Source organism: Canis lupus, chromosome 25, assembly GCF_003254725.2.
Source record: "Canis lupus dingo isolate Sandy chromosome 25, ASM325472v2, whole genome shotgun sequence".
In the NCBI taxonomy this organism is placed as follows: Eukaryota; Metazoa; Chordata; class Mammalia; order Carnivora; family Canidae; genus Canis; species Canis lupus.
This window is the reverse complement of record NC_064267.1, coordinates 8949377-8968419: the sequence shown is the minus strand read 5'-3', so window position 1 is coordinate 8968419 and position 19043 is coordinate 8949377. Positions and strand designations below refer to the sequence as shown.

At 37.8% G+C, this 19043-nt stretch overlaps 1 protein-coding gene and 1 long non-coding RNA gene across 5 annotated transcripts in view; one reads left to right on the top strand and one right to left on the bottom strand.

Moving 5' to 3' along the window:
• Positions 1–4154, top strand: part of LOC118355189 (uncharacterized) — a 22023-nt gene extending 17869 nt beyond the window's left edge. For all 3 annotated transcript variants that reach the window (XR_004817162.2, XR_007405774.1, XR_007405775.1), the window contains one exon: positions 291–4154. This is a non-coding gene — a long non-coding RNA (uncharacterized LOC118355189). The remainder of the gene's footprint in view (positions 1–290) is intronic.
• The window catches only part of HSPH1 (heat shock protein family H (Hsp110) member 1), a 25252-nt gene extending 6209 nt beyond the window's left edge, over positions 1–19043 (bottom strand). The window contains exons 1-12 of one of the 2 annotated variants that reach the window (XM_025462568.3): positions 18656–19043; positions 16184–16241; positions 14019–14159; positions 13193–13315; positions 10963–11062; positions 9663–9796; positions 8992–9236; positions 7984–8212; positions 6431–6537; positions 6038–6171; positions 3768–3976; positions 1994–2125 (exon numbers count right to left, since the gene is read on the bottom strand). In XM_025462568.3, the coding sequence (XP_025318353.1) occupies positions 1994–2125; positions 3768–3976; positions 6038–6171; positions 6431–6537; positions 7984–8212; positions 8992–9236; positions 9663–9796; positions 10963–11062; positions 13193–13315; positions 14019–14159; positions 16184–16241; positions 18656–18762 (1719 nt within the window). In that variant the 5' untranslated portion in view covers positions 18763–19043. The remainder of the gene's footprint in view (positions 1–1993; positions 2126–3767; positions 3977–6037; positions 6172–6430; positions 6538–7983; positions 8213–8991; positions 9237–9662; positions 9797–10962; positions 11063–13192; positions 13316–14018; positions 14160–16183; positions 16242–18655) is intronic. The other variant, XM_025462567.3, reaches the window with a different exon arrangement.

Sequence of the window (19043 nt, the reverse complement as noted above, 5' to 3'; positions counted from 1 at the left end):
GTATATACACACACATACATACATATATATATGTATATACATACATATACATATGTATACATATAAATATCCTTATTCCCGCTATCTGCCTTGCAGTCATACCCCTTTTCACAAGCAATTCTGGGAGGTAAAAAGAGATAAAAGAGCCTTAAAACAGAAAATGAAATGCAGCAAATTCTAATGGTTTACTGCAGATTTTTCAAAATACATAAATACAGGGCTAAAGAAGTAAGTATCTCCTATGGCCTTTAATTTTCCAAGACTTTTCTATGTATTTCCCATTTCTACAGGTTCCTACCAGCTGAGAGGACAAAGACCACAATTTAGGAAACTAACTCAGCTGCAGAACAGATCAGAAAATAACCGAGGGAATAAAACATACACCCTGACTGGCTGAACTGGTCAAGCAGGAGGGACTCATCATTATAATGAGCACCACCACTGGTTAATTCTGGCAAGTTAAAAGGTTGTTAGAACTCTAAGCAATTCATAGAAGAAACTGGAACTTGAAAGCGGTTCAGTGGCTTGCCTAAAATGACAAAGACAGATGTGGGACTAGAACTCCTTTTTCTCAGACTTCTAGTTCAGTATTCCTGTAAGTCACAGGTCTCAGAAGTGTAGCCAGTTGTCTCACCAGCAAGGATCTAGTCAATCAGCAGCAGTCCCCATGTCTTCTTCACCCTAGAGCACCTGAGAACCCATCAATATACTGTGTATGCTCTGGGGGCACAGACCACAAAGAAAATGAATTAGAGGACACCTATACCTCGCAAAACACAGGCATACGACGGATATTTGATAAACAAATGGATGACAGTACACATGTGGCAGTTAAAGTCAGCATAAGACTCTGACGGTACAACATTAGACCAACTACTGACTAAACCAAAATTATTACAAAATGGCACTCAACAAGGCATGGATAAAGAACCCTCCAAAGGAGTGTGTGAGAACGTTCCAAAAGGCCTGACGCCAGCGGTCCCACTTACAACTAAGAACATTAGATAGTACCCAATGGCATGTTCCAGACAGGCACTGAGACTACCAGCACAAGTCAGTTAATACTCAACACTAAGTGAAGGGGAGGGATGGGACATTAAGCTGTTGTGGCAAAGAAAGCAATGCTGCTCTACCACCATCATTGTGGAGGACAGAAAGGCAGCTTTCAGAGTCAGGAACTAAAGCTCATAGGAGGATCCCCACAGGACCAGTCAGGGCATGGTAAAAACTGGAAACTTTACCAAGTGTAAAATGTATATTTGCCAATGAACAAGTCTGTAATTCATTTAAAGGTAAGAGAAATACAAACCACTAATGAAAGGCTAGTAATTTAACAAGCAACCTGTACAAAGAGTGAAGTTCTGCAAAGCACGGAATGATCTGGAGTAACAATAGGAACTTTCCAGTATCTGACTATGAATTTTAAAAGTCTGATTAGAAGCTGTTGTTTTTCAAGGGACAAAGCACAAATATTGAATTTAGCTTCCAATACATACTGTGGAAGCCTGGCAAAGAAAAAGGACTTTGAGGTACAATCTGGTTAACAGCAGACCATCATCATTAACTTAAATTTGACAGGTGATTTGACAGGAGAAAAAGTTTACTAGACTCCTATAGCCCATGTATTTATCATCAGACTAATTCAAGTGAAAACTCATCACACAGCAGAGGGATGTATCGATTTCTGTCCCTTACATGCAGGTACCTCTAGCATTAGAGAAGACAAGAAATAATATGCATTTGCCTCCTGGTGCTTGAAGTGGCAGTTAATCAAGAGAAGCTTTCATGTCTAAAGCAGGATATTCAATTCTCTTAGTTGAGTTTGAGCACCTCTAACTCGTTTTAATTGAAAAACATGTAAAAAATTAGAAGAAAAACCCTATACAGAATAAGGTAACTTGGTGCTTGCTCTTGAAACTGCAGATTTAATGATATCATTAATGATCACATGTTGCAACATTGTCTAAAGGAATGAACTAGAAGAGTCACTCACTTTGTCAGCATCTGGGATTTTGTTTTCTTCTGAGGTAAGTTCAGGTGAAGGGGGAGACTGTGAGGTTTGTTGACCATCAGTTTGTACCTGGGGCTGTGTTCCAGCTTCACTGTTGTCTTGCTGGATATTTTTCTGAAATGAAAGCCCAGGCACAAAGGATGTAGAAAGCAGGTGTACTTATATAAATTTAAAAGGTTATAGGGCACCAAAGACAGTACACTCAATTTCTGAAATCTTAGTAGGTGGAGGAGAACAGATACTGGATAAAAGCAAAATAAACACAAAATATTTGAAAACTCCTTATGAATCTTAAACCTGTAAGAAATTCTTTGAGTGATAGCAGTTAATATTGTTAAATAACCAAGCAGTAGGCATTTTGATGTGATGACAATGAAGAACTCTCCTTTAAGAAACTTTCACCTCACTTTACACAGCTATTAACTCTCAAAAGCAGAAGAAAGAGGTTAACTCCAGGCCTCTCTCCCAGAAACAAGATTCCAAAACTTAAGTTCACCAGCAACCATCAGCAGCTCGACTTACTGCCATTTCAATGAACTGAACAGTTGCATAAAGGAACCAGCTATCAGTAGTTCAGGGACTCATCATTTCAGCTTACAGATAGATACCCAAGACTCCTCTCTTTTCTCACCTTCTTTTTGTGATCCAGCTACTTCCAACTCAGAAGAACTCAGGATAAAGAATATGCGCTACAACATGTTAGTAGACCTCAATCCCCAATAAATCAGTGCTTGCTATAGTCTTCTCATCTTTGGGAGAAGCCCAAAACATTCTAAGTTACCTACTTTCTGCCCACCCTGAAGTCTCTCAAATTTTTCTTTCAGAGCTTCAAGATTCTAAGGCAGGTACTGAGTATACTGAAACAAGGCACTCATGATGTAAACAGATCCAAAAGATACTAAGAGATTGATACAACAGGCATTAGAATAATGGTGTCTGTAGCCAAATGGAAAAGTACAAGGCACTGATCATTCAATACATTATTTTGAAATTTTTAAAAATGAGAACACAACTAAGGCTCAGATATTAATGTTCCTGAAATGTTCTAAAAATGATAATTAGGGATTGTCTGACCACAGGATACCACACTTAATCATATTCAACCAGAACACTGTTCCACTTGCCTCTTCGTTTAAGCTACTTCTGATTATTATCCAGAAGTAAACTCTAAGAGCTAATTTATTTCAAAGTTTCTTTAAATTCTTCTGCACTCATGCTAACTGGAAACATATAAATGGTAACTTTCTATATTCCATGCAGATAATTCTCTCCCTTCCCTCTCACAATACATCTCCCTTCCCTCTCACAATATAACAAATCATGTAAATTAAAAAAAAAGTCTTAAAATACTAAAGTCAATTTTGCAATAGTTTTTTATGAATCAGCTTTAATATTTGGTATATATTTCACCGAATTTGTTTTTTAAGTCTTTTTCTTTTTTTCTTAATCAGTCAACACTGCTTTCTCAGTATGTGGTCAATGCCATAAAAAAAATTCAGAGACACTTTATTATTTTGTAATCAATTATTACAGTCTTATTATATAATGTGCCTGTTCAAATTAAGCTATACAGAATTTAAGCAGAATTCACCAAATTCTGGGCTATACATTATCACCATCTAGCAACTGCTATCATCATTCCCCAAAATTCTAAATAAAATTAAGGAAAACATTTTTGAGAACCCTTCCCTAATTCTTTTCCTCTGGAGTTAAGTCAAATATATATTCAAACTCAAAGGCTTATACAAAAACTTACATCAGTGTCCAAGTTTTCTGCTGGTCTCGGATTTGGACACTCCATGTCTCCTTCAACAGAAGACACTTCATTCTCCTCAGTTGGGATTTTCTCCACCATAGACGCTGTAGAGATGGTGAAAATGCCATGTGTATTGACTCGCACTTTGACTTTCACTCTAGATTTTTCTCCATCTTTCTGAGCAGAAACATTCTGAACTATGAAACGGCCTGGAACAAAAAGAAATTGACAATTTTTGAAGTGAATCTAAATGTCTGTAAAGAAGACAAAGGCCAAGAAATACAGTTGAAAGTACGGCTATTCCCAAATCCTCCCATTTTCTCTACCAATTGAATTAAGACATAAACAACAAACATAAAATAAACTTAGTTGTATGGTATACTTCAATGCCTGGAATTATTCTTAATGTGCCAGAAAACCTTCAAAGGTAAAGCACTCTTGGGATTTTTATTTAACAGATACTGTAAGACACTAATGATAAATAGTCCTTGCATCCTCCTACCCTATTTCTCCAGATGGGTAAGCACAAACTAGACATGAAAATCTGTTACACCAAGTAAAAGGCAGAGATCTCAGGCAATATCAAGCACCAGATGCATTTTAAGCCTACAGGGTCTTTAGGGAATACTGTTTTTCTGACTGAATAATCAAAACATTTTCCTATGCCTTCAATAGGAGAGGTTTGATAAAACCTGTTATCAAAACCCGAAATAATTATGCAAAATACAATAGCTCCAGAGCATTACTGAGTAGGAGTTAAGAGTATGGACTCTGACCCAGAGTCTCTGGACTAGAATCCTAGCTGTGTAATCTACTGCAAGTTACTTAACCTATGTGTGCTTCTGTAGATAGAGTTGGTAAGTATTTACAGTGAGCACGTAAAACTACAGAACCAAGTGGTAGGTGTTAGCTATCATCTCCAATGGTCTTGTTATTCTAGAGGCTGCTAAACCAAAATGAAGTATTTGGAACATAGTATGTGCAAAGCACTATGTATGGGGGTTTGACATCTTCAAATTTCAGGTGCTGTCTACACAAGCACAGAAAGTTGCAGATATAATTACCAGGTCAGTGAAAGATGCTGGAATAGGTATTCAGTAATGATCAAATCAATGGCCCTCAGGAAATAATTACTGTAAGACCCATTTAAAGTAACAGCATTTACTGTGGGGTTTCCAAGCAAAGATGAGTTAAAGGAGAGAGAGATGTAAGATCATTCTTCAGGTATGTGCAAGCTTTTCAGTTTTGGTGATAACCTATCGATTTAATGTCATACTGAAAAGTTTGGATTTCATTCTTTGCACGATGGAGAATTAATGCATAGAATCCAACCTATTAAAATTTTAGTCTCTATTCAACAATTTCTCTAATTTCTTAGCAATAAATTCGTAAAAATGGTTTACAAACATAATAGCAAAAAACTCTTCTGCATCAGAATATTTTTAGTGTTAAGTAGTAAGAAAGAAAACATAACTGGTCAGGTTAGACTTCTTCAAATAACTGTTATGAAAAGGTGTGGGGCAAGGGTGAGTCCTCAACAGACGTAGCAATACTGGCAAATTTTACCCTCAGCCTGGGAAAGACACATGGCCGCTTAGGAAGATATCTCCCATAAATTTTCAGTTACCAAGAGTCAAAACAAATGGATATTATCAAACCTCTCAAAGAAAAATGTACCAAAAAAGATGTACCTTTAAAAGGATTACAATAGAAAGGTACATTTGAGAAGTCGTCACAACAGTTTTAAACTGGAAGTAACAGTCTACCTAGAAGAAAGGTTAACATTAAAAATAGAGAGCGACTGCGTGGCTCAGTTGGTTAAGCATCTCCCTTCAGGTCGGGTCATGATCCCGGGGTCCTGGATCAAGCCCTGCATTGGGCTCCCTGCTCAGTTGGGAGTCTGTTTGTCCCTTTCCCTTTCGCCCTGCGCATGTTGTCAAACAAATAAATAAAATCTTAAAAAAAAAAAAAAAAAGAATAAAAATAAGTGGTAATCCTTTAAGTAGAGACTGTAACAGAAGAGAAAAAAAAAAACTAATGTGTCTGTCCCTAAACACAAACACATGGAAGAAACAGCAGCACTATAAGCAAGCTGATTTCTACAGGCCAATTTATTCATGAATAAAAGGAAGAGATTTCTCCATCATCATTATTCTAAACTGACAATGCCTTTAACAAGGAATTATGTTCCATTCAACATCACTGAGGAGAAAAAATTTTACATTGGCACACCAAGTCTTTAAAAGTGTAAACACACAAAACTTACTTACCTATTTTTGCTTCGGGATATGGAACTCCCTGAGGATCAGAATAGAAAGCTTCTAACTCAAAAGGCCCCCTTCTCAAGAAAGTGAGGACTTTGGAGAAAGGAGCAGCATGGTTTCGACTAAACACTTCATGGACCCTAGAGGAAAGAAAAAGGCATTCAGTATTCCAAGCACTTAAGCTTATTATGCTACACAAAATGGAAGAAATGCTCTGAAATCTTCACCAATTCTACTTCGCGATTTATTTACACCAAAAGGAGAGAGATATTGATAGGTTTGGTTGTTAAAGATCCCAAACAGATTAATCAGACCCTCAACTGCAAAAGCCATTTGTGTCAATTTTTCTTCTCCATATTAAAATACAGTATCTGAATAAAGTTATCTTCAGTTACATACCCTTCAGTATCTTCTGAATCATGGTTCCACACCAGAGAGATTGGAAAAGGAACTGCATCTGTGATGGAAAATTCTCTAACTTTAAATGCTGGGGAAAGAATTGCACACTTAAAAAAAAAAAAAAAAAAAAAAAAAGAAGAGGAGAAAAGAAAAAGGATTACTGTAAGATTATGAAAAACTACATTCACCTTTTAATATAAAAAACTCAATTCAAATTGGATGGTATGTTTAAACTCAAATTCAGAATTGCTTACAGTAGAAGTCATTTTAAGTACAAAGGATTTTAATATCTAAGTACTAAGCCAATCAATAAATATAGGCAGATAATATAATGACTCTTAGGACAATTATTAACTAATAGCAACTTTCATAGGAGATTAGGAATAAATCACTGGCCTTGCCAAAAATGCCCTGATAACAATTTCAATCATAAGCTGTATCGCTTTTGAATCTCTGTATATATCCACAAACAGCTCTGCCCACATCACCTTTCAAATGTTTAAGAAAGTCAAAAAAGATAAAACCCAAAATGTTCGTATTTTTAGGTAATTTTATAAAGGAAGCAATGGTAAATTCAAATCTGGGGTGGATAACACCCATCGACATATGGATTTAGATTAATCATATAAAACTGACTACACGACTAAACTAAAAGTTAATCTCTGATTAGCACAGGATCCTTCAAAAGAGAGGCCAAAATAGCCCTACATCTATAGACATACATTTCCAATGTTCTGGGGAATTAGAGAAAAAGGCACACTCCATTATCAAGGAAAAAGCAAAAAGGAAAACTCCATGATGCATCCCAAGGATCCAGTGGATTTATCAGCAGTCATGAGCATCAACATAGTCTTCCTTTTTTAAAGTACTAAGTATACTCCTTCCAAAGATCTTTGTGTACAAAGACTCTTGCTGTTTTGTATTAAAAATAACTGTGCTAACTAGATTAAAATTTAAGAAGTTACCTTGAAACTTTAGTTAAAACTACTTAGTGACTATATTATTATCCTAAATATAAGTAGTCATTTTCCTACCAGTAACTTCCAGTTTTGGTGCTTTTGCTTTGCTGAACAAACTTAAACCTCTGAGCGGCCCACTTACTTGATAAGGAAGTTACAATCAGTTTGGAGTAAGAGGAGTTATTTTCTAGAATCACTTGTTAACAAATACTTTTAGCCCTGCAAATCTTGCCCTAAATCATTTCCTTATTACACCATGTTGCAGTTCTCATTCTCCTCTCTGCGCTTGGGAACTACTATCACCACCACATAGCTAATTCGTGCTTTATGGTTTCCTGTGTCCCCTCAGAATCATGCCTGTTCCTTAAGAAACATCAGCTGCCAATTTCCATTACTCAAAAATTTCCTCAATCCTCCAGATCTGAAGATCCTTTTTTCCCCACAGCCATGTGGATGTGCTTAGAAGTGAACTCCCTTGTGTTACCTAACTAGACACAGGGCCTTGCTTACTATATGACCCCACCACAATGAAATAAAGTAGAAATGGGTTTAAAGAATTAGCCCCAAGAGAAAGAAGGGCCGAGAAAGCAGTACCTGTAGTGCACACCCTCTAGCTACTGCTTCGTCTGCATTGAGTGTTGTGCTAATGTCCTTTCCGAAGAATCTGGCAATTTTTTCTTTCACAGCTGGAATTCGCGTAGTGCCTCCAACTATCTCCACAGCACTCACATCTTCAACTTTGAGCTGAGTTTGTTCCATCAGTGAGTGAAGGGGAACTTCTATCTTCTGCAGGAGGTCCGCACAGAGTTCTTCAAATTGTGCCCTTGGCAAACAAGACAAACACTATAAATCTTTAGAAACATGATCTTAAACCAGTATCCTATCCTATCCAAAAATTTTTAAAACAGTATTAACTCCGTGAATTTTTTTTTTTTCCTTAGACAACCTTGATTCCACATGGGCCAAGTTTAACTGTATTATAATTTGTAACTTTAAAAAAATATACACATCTACAAAACAGGTACAGAAAAGAAATGGGAGAGAAAACTAGTTCTACTGGTATTACTGGGAAAAAAAAAATCACTTTTATATTAAGATTGCTGTTTTACTCCAAAAACTTTGTGAAACCATTATTCAATTACTGGCCTAGAAATACTAAGAGATGATAAATACAAAAAAAACAAACAAACAAAAAAAAACACCAAAAAACTCCAACATGAGGGCAGTTAGCAAAGATCTTTTTTAAAAACCTCTTTGCATGGGGCGCCTAAGTGGCTCAGTTGTTTAAGCATCCAACTCTTGATTTTGGCTCAGGTCATGATCCCAGGATTGTGGGATCAAGTCCCATGTCAGGCTCCGCGCTGGGCAAGGAGACTACTTGAGATTCTGTCTCTCCCACTGCCCCTCCCTGCCCTAAAAAAAATAAATAAACCACCCCTTTGCAGAAGTGACCCTAGTTTCTAGTGATGTGAACAGTCCTAGTGTGTAGATACAATCTTGAAATGTGGGCCATGACACTCAACACCACAGCTAGATTAACATCTGGGCTGTAGTTTCAGCAAGAAGTTCCTTCTATTTAATCTAGCAGAATACAAGACGCACCTGTTCATCTTTCCTGAAACATCTTTGTCATTCATAAAGCACTCGATATTCAGTGGTAGGTCCGTGCTGTTAGAGCTCATTAGCTTTTTCAATTTTTCACACTCTTGATACAGACGAAGAAGTGCTCGAATTTTAGATTTTGCATCTAACTTGTACTTAGTTTTAAATTCTGTACAAAAATGTTCCACTAATTTTGCATCAAAGTTTTTTCCTCCTAAGAAAGGATCAAAAGCTGTGCCCAGTACCTAATTTAGTTAAAACAACAAATAATCTGGTTATTTTCAATCATATTTTTAATTAGAATCTTAAATATTGCTACTCAAACACTAATAGAATCAAAACTTTTATCTAAATTACAACATGAAATCCAAGTCAGGAGAAATTATTACTACCAAATCCAAATGAAACGCTAAATCGCTGATTTACTTTTAATGATTACATACAAGACCATCTTAAAAAACTGCTCTTTCTTAAGCAAGTATACTTACAAATATGCTAAAATAATTACATCATGTTTATAGACAGCAACCTTAGGAATAATACCTTGGTGATATTACCCAAAACTCTTCATTACCAAGAACCACAAAGTCAAGAAGCTCAGTCGCTTAAAGTAATGACAAATACAACACATTTAATATCTTTTGGTCACTGAATTCCAGTTTATAACTTACCTTCAATTTTCCCTTGTTAAAGGCACAGGCAGACACTTGAAAAGCGGAGTGTCCCATATCAACAAAAACCACTATCCGAGGTTTCTCATCCAGGCCTGGAAGATCCTGCTTATAAATTCCATAATTCAAAGCAACTACAAAAAAATAATTATTTCAATTCTTTGGCTCACATTTTCTCAGGAATTTCATCATTACCAAAATTATTATACATGCAGAAAACTTGACTATACTTCAAACACTTAAAGGTGAACACATTCCTTTTTTACCTGACTTTGAACTAATTTTCATGGCATCAATAACTTTTTCCCTTTCTGATTTTAGAACAATGCTCTATCACTTTCCAATGTATGAAGAGATGTGACAGAGAAAATGTACAAGGTGCAAATACAATGAAATGTAACCACAAACAGTAGCAGGCTCATTACACAATACTTACATTTGAACCACAACCTGCCAGGAGACTGCTTATCCAAAAAAATTAAGAATTTAATACACAAGCTACAGCAACTGCAGTTCCTATTAGTTTCTTTTTAGATCCAAGGCAAATAAATGATCTACCTTAAAGAGACTGTTAGCTTTTTCCAAACTCTGAAACCACTGAATTTTTAGATACATATACCTTGAGAACACATCTTTATCGATGCTTTAGGAGTTTTAAAAAACATATATATTAGATACACACCGGAAAAAAAGTCTTACTTGCTTTGTCTGAATACACTAAATTGTAACTGACTTTTTGTTCACCTATAATCATAAAAAAACAGTAAAGGCTCTAGGAGGAACAGTGATTGCTTTGCTTACCACTATATCTGTGTACACAATACCTGGCAAATGATACAGTTTAAGTCAATATTTGACAGAAGATGAATGATCAAATGACTAACTGCATATATGCAGGAAATATAAGAGGGAAAATTTTTTTTAACTTAACTAATATTTATAGTCAAGGCAGTTGTGAAACCCCAAATTCTAAGGTTTTGAGAAAACTGAAGTATAAAAACCATGTAAGGAAATAAAAAACTAAATCCAAAACACGTAATTTAAAGGATTAAAATACATACATAAAAGAATTTCTTAATGAAAACAGATTCTCACATCTGGTAAAGTGCCAGTTTCTCATTAAACAAAAGCATTGGAAAAGCTAGAATTCTTTACTTTCAAATCTAACCCGTATTTTTTAATAGGCTAGGTTTTCTACAAATACATGAAAAAGTGTTTGGTGATGGTACCTGATGTGTCTTAACTCTAATTTTGATAGTATAATTCATTTCTACACAAAAATATAGTTTATTTTCCTTACCAGCTGTCATGTCATTCATAAGTCTTAGGCAGTTTAGGCCAACTATTTGTGCAGCATCTAATACAGATCGCCTCTCAGCATCTGTGAAGAAAGAGGGGACCTGGGAACAAGAAAGGAAAGAATTTTAACTAGTCTAGAATATGCAAATTTCTCACAGCACTGACTTATAATAAATCAACAACAGTCCATCTAAATAGGTGCCTAGTGAAGCCATAAAACATTAGAACTTCAGACTTAGTTTCCAGTAAAAGCATCTTAACTTTCAGAAGAATAAAAAAAAATTGCCCCCTTGGGCAGCCCCGGTGACGCAGCAGTTTAGCGCCACCTGCAGCCCAGGGCGTTATCCTGGAGACCCTGGATTGAGTCCCACGTCAGGCTCTCTGTATGATGCCTGCTTCTCCCTCTGCCTGTGTCTCTGCCTCTCTCTCTCTCTGTCTCTATGAATAAATAAATAAAATCTTTAAAAAAAAATTGCCCCCTAATTGTATTATTAAAGTAATCTTTATTGTAACCAAATTTTAACCCAAAATAAAAATTAATCAGGAGTATTTGCTAATATTGCCAATTCTATCTAATAGAAAAGTTTTTTGGGGCAGCCCCCCAGTGGCCCAGCGGTTTAGCGCCGCCTTTGGCCCAGGGCGTGATCCTGGAGACCCGGGATCGAGTCCCACATGAGGCTCCATGCATGGAGCCTGCTTTCCCTCTGCCTGTGTCTCTGCCTCTGCCTCTCTCTCTCTCTCTCTGTCTCTCATGAATAAATAAAATATTAAAAAAAAAGTTTTAAGTGTATGCAATACCATTTCTAAGCTAATCTTAAATTTCTGACAGCTGGAGATCACAATGCTAAGTCAACATTTAATGTCAAATATATAATTGAACTACAGATAAATACTGCAGGACCTTAAAGATAATATGGAGCTAATTCTAGCATATGCCACTACCCTACAGTTTTGCTATTTATTGCATTCAAGCATTAATAAATGGTGGGGTACATTCTAATTCTGTAGATCTGTTAATATTACAAAAACATTTTTAGGCAAAGCCTGTTGATATTCTTAAAAGGAAAAAGAGCAAAAACAGCTCAAGGGATAGGATGTAGTTTCTTATGGTGCTGACTTGTGCTTACAGCTAGGTTAATTCTTTTGATGACTTTCTAGGACAGCACTTTAACTAGGACACTCTTTAGGAGGAGCATCTAACAATACAGCCACAGAATCACTTAACTAGAAAGTACCGAAGAGAAAACTTAGTATAGTGGCTTTCATTTTTTTTCCCCAAAGTATTTGTAGCTGCTTCAGAAAGAGGCAAGAGCAGAAGTGGGTCTCTGCTCACCTTTCAAATCAGGAACACTGCTTTCATCAGTTTTCCATATTGCTTATTTAAACAAAGCAAAAAAAGGAAGGAAGAACCATTGACTTATAATTCTTTAATTTTACCATATATTATTTTTTCCAAACGACAGCCAGATATTCCATTAGTAGAATACCTTCTGTCCTGCACAGGCAATAGGAGAAATTTTTAAAGCCTCTGCCTCTATTCTTTCATATCCTAGGATACACTGCCGTAAAAGCTTCTGAATGGTCTGGGCAGGCCACCCTGCCTATGTTAGAATACAAAGACCATGCATGATGTAGGTTAAGTCCAACACAGACGGCCTTAGCCCAGGGTATAATCACAGCAGATCAAAGAGTAACCACAGACATCTGGGAGAACAGAATTTACAGCTGCCTTTTTAGTGTCCAAATAAAAGATGGCTTTTGTCCATTTCAAATACGCCTTGATAACCTACCAACTGCTCGTTGAGGGTAATGGGCTTGTCAGTGTTAAAAACCTTAAGTTTTGTCACTACTGTTAGGGGACATTGTAAAGCTCCTAATCAACCTGTTCTCAACTGATGATTCAATTTTGAAAATCTCCCATTAAGTATACAAATTGTCTAACAATGTGTTAATTCACTGTATTAGAACATCTCTTGATTCAACCAATCAAGTCTTTTTTTCCAAAGAGCCTCACAGGAGATTCTGATTTGCAGCACATCCAGTCAAGAACCTCTGCAACTTCTGGCTAAAAACACCACTCAAACATTCTGAAATGCTCCTGAATACTATGGTAATATGGTCCAGTAGAATTTTGATCTCTAGTAATAGAACAGTTTCACACATTTGATACTTAAGAGTAGCAAAAAAGGCAAATTAAAATAAAACACATTGCCTTGCTGAATTCTACTTACTGAAATAACACAATCTGTTACTGGTTTCTTGAGGTTGTTTTCAGCAGTTTCCTTTAATTTAGTCAACAGCATGGCTGTGATCTGCTCCACACTAAAGAGATGTTCTTCATCCATGTACATTACCTATATTGAGGAAAGAAAACATATAAAACATTATAGTACTTAAAGCTACATGCTAATACTAACTTCCAAATGTTATTACATATCCTGTTCCAGAAAATCTTTATTGTTGCAGTGGTTTAAAAAGAAAAAAGAAAAGGGAAACCAAAAGAACCCCCAAAAAACAAAAAACAATAAACTTCTCTCTGAAAATGCAAAGGAGCAAAAGAAAAGCTAGGGTAGATTATTCCTCCATCCAAAGTACTAGTCAAAACATTATAGAAATCAGTAAATTTCCGCTCTAACTGAAGAAATGAATCACTATGACAAATACTATTTTGTGTATATCCTTCTGCAAGTTTAAAAACAGATTTCTGGTTGCATTACACTACTGCTCTCCAAACAACCACAAATGGGCTGTCATGGAATAGACTTTAGTTTGATAAAACAACACAACTGAGATTTTTTTTTAACCACCACTAAGGTGACCTAAATTTTAACAGTTATAAAAGTTATGACACAAATTAAGTTACAGCAGTATATGCCACTTGAATAATTTTCAGACATTAGAACATACACCTACAGTTTACAAGAACTGGACAAAAAAAAAAAAAAAACCCTCACCTAATTAAGAAATTGAGTTAAATATTTATTAAGAATTAAGCGTTTTTTCTATAGGTGAATTCCATTGCCTATTAAGTATTCTAAGGTTGCTCGGTTATATTACCTTTATTCCAACTCCACCATTTTTCATTGGAACCAAATCGTAACTTAAGTTCTCCTTCTCCTTTTGAATGAAGGGGTCATTGAATGCTCGGCCATGAAATCTTTTGAAGTTAGACACTGTATTGTTTGCATGAGTGATTTGCTGCAAAAGAAATTAGAACTTTCATTTTTTTTCTAATTTGAACATCAGCAATTACAATTTTATAAAAAGTCAACTGTACAACTCAAACCATTAAGAATATAAATAACTTTCTTCACAACCCTGGGAAATGCCAGAAGGTAGGCAGTGAGAGGGAACAGGAGGCGATACTGTCACCAGACTTTTTAAAAATCTGCAAGATAAAATCTAAGATGGGGAAACTAGCACTAAAGCCCTGAACAAATCAACTGCATCCGTTTATTTCAGCCTTTCCCCCCACTAAGCTTATAAGTTTTATACCCAATGTATAAATGAATAAGGAGATCTAGAAGCACTACAAGTCAAATTACTTTTTTTTTAAAAAGTTAATTGTGTGTGTGTGAATAAAGATCTTCTTTATTCATGAGAGACACAAAAAGAGGCAGAGACATAGGCAGAGGGAGAAGCAGGCTCCCTGCCAGGAGCCTGATGTGGAACTTGATCCCAGGACCCTGGAATCACGACCTGAGCCAAAGGCAGACACTCAACTACTGAGCCATCCAGGTGCCCCCAAAAAGGTAATTGTTAACAGCCTAATAAATTGCCAATTGGTCAAGATAAACATTTTGTGTAATAAAATACATAGATTGGGATAATAATTGGGAATGTTAATTATCTATACCAAAAAGCAAAAGAGGCAAGGAAAATTCAAGAAGTTTCTAAGTGAATGCCTTCAACTGCATATTTTTTATGATTAGGCTTTGGAATGAAAAGACCCATACTTCATAGGATATTTTACTCGCAGAAGTCAGCAATGGGAACTTTATTTAAAATACAGAAATAATTCAAAGATTAAAAGCTGAGACTTCTTAAGTAACGAAAATACCAAAACAATTTAGTATTTACTGTTTCCTCTGGTCCACTTCTTTTAAAGGGAGACCACAAGTTGGCAGTGCTAGTTTTCCAAATAACATGGAATTGAAGCATATTTATACACTAAAATTCCCTGGAATTCTGAAACTGACTTGAAGTGTATCTAGTAACCTATAGACCAGATCTGAGCCTCAACTGACTCTCCTCATATAACTACAAAAAAATGCAAGAGAATTTTAGGTCTGGTTATCAATATTCTAAATGGCCATATTTAGGAAGAGTTACTTCACTAATGTGTCTCTATCCTTTTGAATATGTCATTTTGAGCGTTCATAGCTATCTTTCTTTCCTTCCTTTTTTATTTATCTTGTATCTCTCCCAACTAGCCTTATTATAGCATTCCAGGATTTAGAGTTTTGTTTCTGCTTCAGCAATACTATTTTCTGTATCTAAAATAATTTTTTCAGGCTCTTTTCAAAAGCCTCTCAGAAGAGATTTCATACTTCGTGCTCTTTTAACTTTTATTTTTTCCTCCCCAACCGTAAGGGTCCACCATTTATAACATGAGCATACATAAATTTTCTAGTCATGTTAAGTAGCAGGTGAAATTAATTTTAGTAGCCTATTTTAAAGCCTAATAGATCTAAAATACTGTCATTTCAATACGCACTAAATATAAAATATGAAGGAGATACTTATTTCTCTTTAAGACTTCAAAATCTCATGTGTACTTCATACTTACTTCACATTTGTACATTTCAAGTGTATCTAACAGATAACCCCCCAAAATAGCAAAGGTCTATATAGAAAGTTCTTCCAGTCTTACCCTAATTATTAAGTAACCTGAAAATGTTTTTAAATATAGAACTTCTAGAAGGAATCTTTAACTCTTAAAGGTGTATCATAAAAAAATCCATATGAAAGAACTTCAAGGGCCTTACTTATAATTTTTAAAAATCAAATAAACTAGAAGGTAGTAAAATTACTAAAAATTAATGTTGGCAGATTAGGAAGTTAAGGCAGATCTTAGGAAGAGGAAGGGAACAGAAGGAAAAATATCTATCTAAGGGCTCATAAATACTTGCATTACATTTCTAAAACTCCAATAAGCCATGCTATTTCATACTTTTGTATGCCTTTGAGATTTTACGTTGAAATTCTCTTAAAGAACATACCTGATTTTTGGCTGCAACTCCAATTGTTCTGTTTTTTGATCCAAATGAAATCACTGATCTAGAAGATATACAAACCACAATGTCTTAAAAACGTTAAAAGGCATAGACATGGATACCTTTAAACTGACAAAATAGAAACTTCATCCATTGAGGAGGAGGGCAGCACAACTATAGCACAATTTTGAACTCTAAAGCTTTGGTCAGATACTCAGTGGAAGTCCACTTCATTGCCAATCCAGGTGGCCATCTTACCCAAGAACTCTGCTCATGGTTCAGGGGGCATTTGCAAATACTTCATATACTAGTATAATTCTCCAGGTCCCCAATTATTAGGAAGTGGACACCAACTCTGAAAATACTCTGAATAAAAGATATTATTAACCTGTCCTTGGACACATAATCAACAAAACATATGTTACAATTCCACTTTTTGGTTGGCAACTCCACATAAATCTAAGTGTCACTGTCAAACCCACTGCTGTCTTGATAACACCATCAGCCTCTTTAGGATCAAAAGGTTTATATAAACCCAAAGAAGTGTGCCCAAGTGATGTTTCTAGAGTCTAAAAGCACAAGAGAGGGCCGGGCCTCTATGGAAGACTTTACTTAAGGAAGCCAAGTAAAAATGATGCAGAACAAGTACCACAGCAGAGCGGAGTTGAGGGAAAGCAGTGAATAATTAGTTACATTAAGTCAGCCTTGAAAAGATGAAAAATGACTTCTGTGAGACAGGCTTCTCTGCAATGGAAATGGAATGGTACCACAGAGCACACAGTCCTATCAGGAGAAGGTAAGCAAATTAGGTTTTAAATCAGAAAGCAGGGAGGAGTGATGAACAAAATGGGAATATGCTGAGGATATTAAACATGAGACTAAATCAACTTCAAATCTGCTAATAAAGGGAGATACCCTAGACCTAAATTATCTGAGCAGGTGCTAAATAGCATCCTAAAAGCCAGAGAAGTGTTCAAGCAAAGGCCAGAACCTTCCAAAAACAGTGAATCATTCCAGGCTCAGAATAACTATTCACTTGCAGAATGACTTAACTCATTTTCCACACTGAAATTAATAGTAGCCAAAGCAAATAAGTGAACATCTATTATATCAAAAGATTAAAAGGAATTCCAATGGCTGCCTCTGTTTACCTTTTATAGACATATCTGTCGTCTTTAGTTTCACAGTGGTCACTACAGCTACATACCCAATTTTTTCCTACTCTCATGTGAACAGCTTTTCTTCCTTTTATTGGATCAAAGAGAACAAAGATATAAACTGTACCTAAGCACAAAAGCCTGACATACTGTCTTTCCTACTACACTACAATTATAGAGCCCTTTACACAGCCAAAGAACAGACTGTAAATTTGCAAATAGGTAAAATCACAGAATAAGTCTTTCCAATGCTACTCGTTGTCAAATATTTGCTTATTTTCCATGCACTTTCATAAATGGCCATCTGTACTCAAATAGTGACATAAATACAGTCATTTTACCTTTAGGCTTACTCTCTCATTCTACGTTTTTTATCTTGGGTTTAAGGCATTTAAATATAGACATCTATATTAATTTTCCGGAGAAGTAAGCAATTATTTTCATCAATGTACACGCAGATCTGTTTGCATGTATTATCTCCAGAAAACAAGCCCCTCGAAAAAGTTGCTTTAATAAAATGTTCTCTCTGTCCACCCCATGCCGCTGTAGAATATAACATTTAATTTAGTGACAACACTCCTCTCCGAGTTCTAGCGCAAAGTGTGCAATTTTCATTTTACCTCCTTTATTTAAACTGTGCAAAATTAACAAAGTAGAACACGATTTAGGATGGCTCTCATAAAATGAGCAAAAGGACGTTTCCATCTTCACAAATGAGCCCAGGCACTAAGGCTGACAGCGTTAGCAACCAAGAGTGCGCAGGCCGAGGCATCAATGAAAGGAGGGATTCCGTGGTCGCTAACAACAATCCGCCTGCTCGCTGGGAAGCAGCAGCACAGAGGCTCTGGAAGCTTCCGTTCATTTCGAGATTCACAATGCGGAAGAAAAAACTCAGCAGCCCCGCATCTGCGGTGCGCAAAGATGTGCTCGGAGGGAGGGGGACAAGCTGGGGGCGGCCCCGCGAGCTCAGAGAAGCCGCGTGGGGAAACGGGGGCGGCCGCGGAAAGAGCCAACCGAGGCTTGCCAAGAAAAGGAGCCAAGTCGCGGGCTCGCCCGCAGCCCCGCGCCGAGGCGGCGACCCCGGGAACCGCCAAGACCCCCCCACCCCACTCCCGCTCGCAGCCCGACCGCAAGCCCCCGCCGCTCCTCCGGGGCGAGCGCCCGCGCCCGCACCCGCGCCCGCACCTCCCGAGGGGCGCGCCGCCCCCCCCCCCCTCCACCGCGCTCCGCAGCCGCCCCGCACGCTCCCCCGGCCGCCGCCGCCGCCGGCCTTCCCCCTCACTCCAGAACCTCTCCCAGCGCCCCCGCAGGCTCCACTTACGGGGTGCACCGGTCGCTGAACTCGTTGGCGATGGTCTCGATGCCCCCGGCCCGGGCCACCGCAATGTAGCAGCTCTGCGAGCCCACGTCCAGCCCCACCACCGACATGGCCGGCTCGCGATCCGCCTCCGCCTCCGCCTCCGCCTCCGCCCGGGCTCCGGCTCCCGCTCCGGGTCCGCTCCTTCGGCAGCGCCTCCTGCCCCGGCCGCGCGCGGCTCCCGCGGAGCGCGGCCGCTCCCTGTCACTCGGGCGGACGCACGGACTGTCGGCCTGGCTGGCGCCTCCGGCTCCCCGGGGACGGCGGCGGCGGCGGCTCTCGGAGGGGCAGGCGCGGGAGCGGGCGGCGATCGGCCTCCGCGGGTCGCTCCGCAGGCTCGGGCTGACTGCGC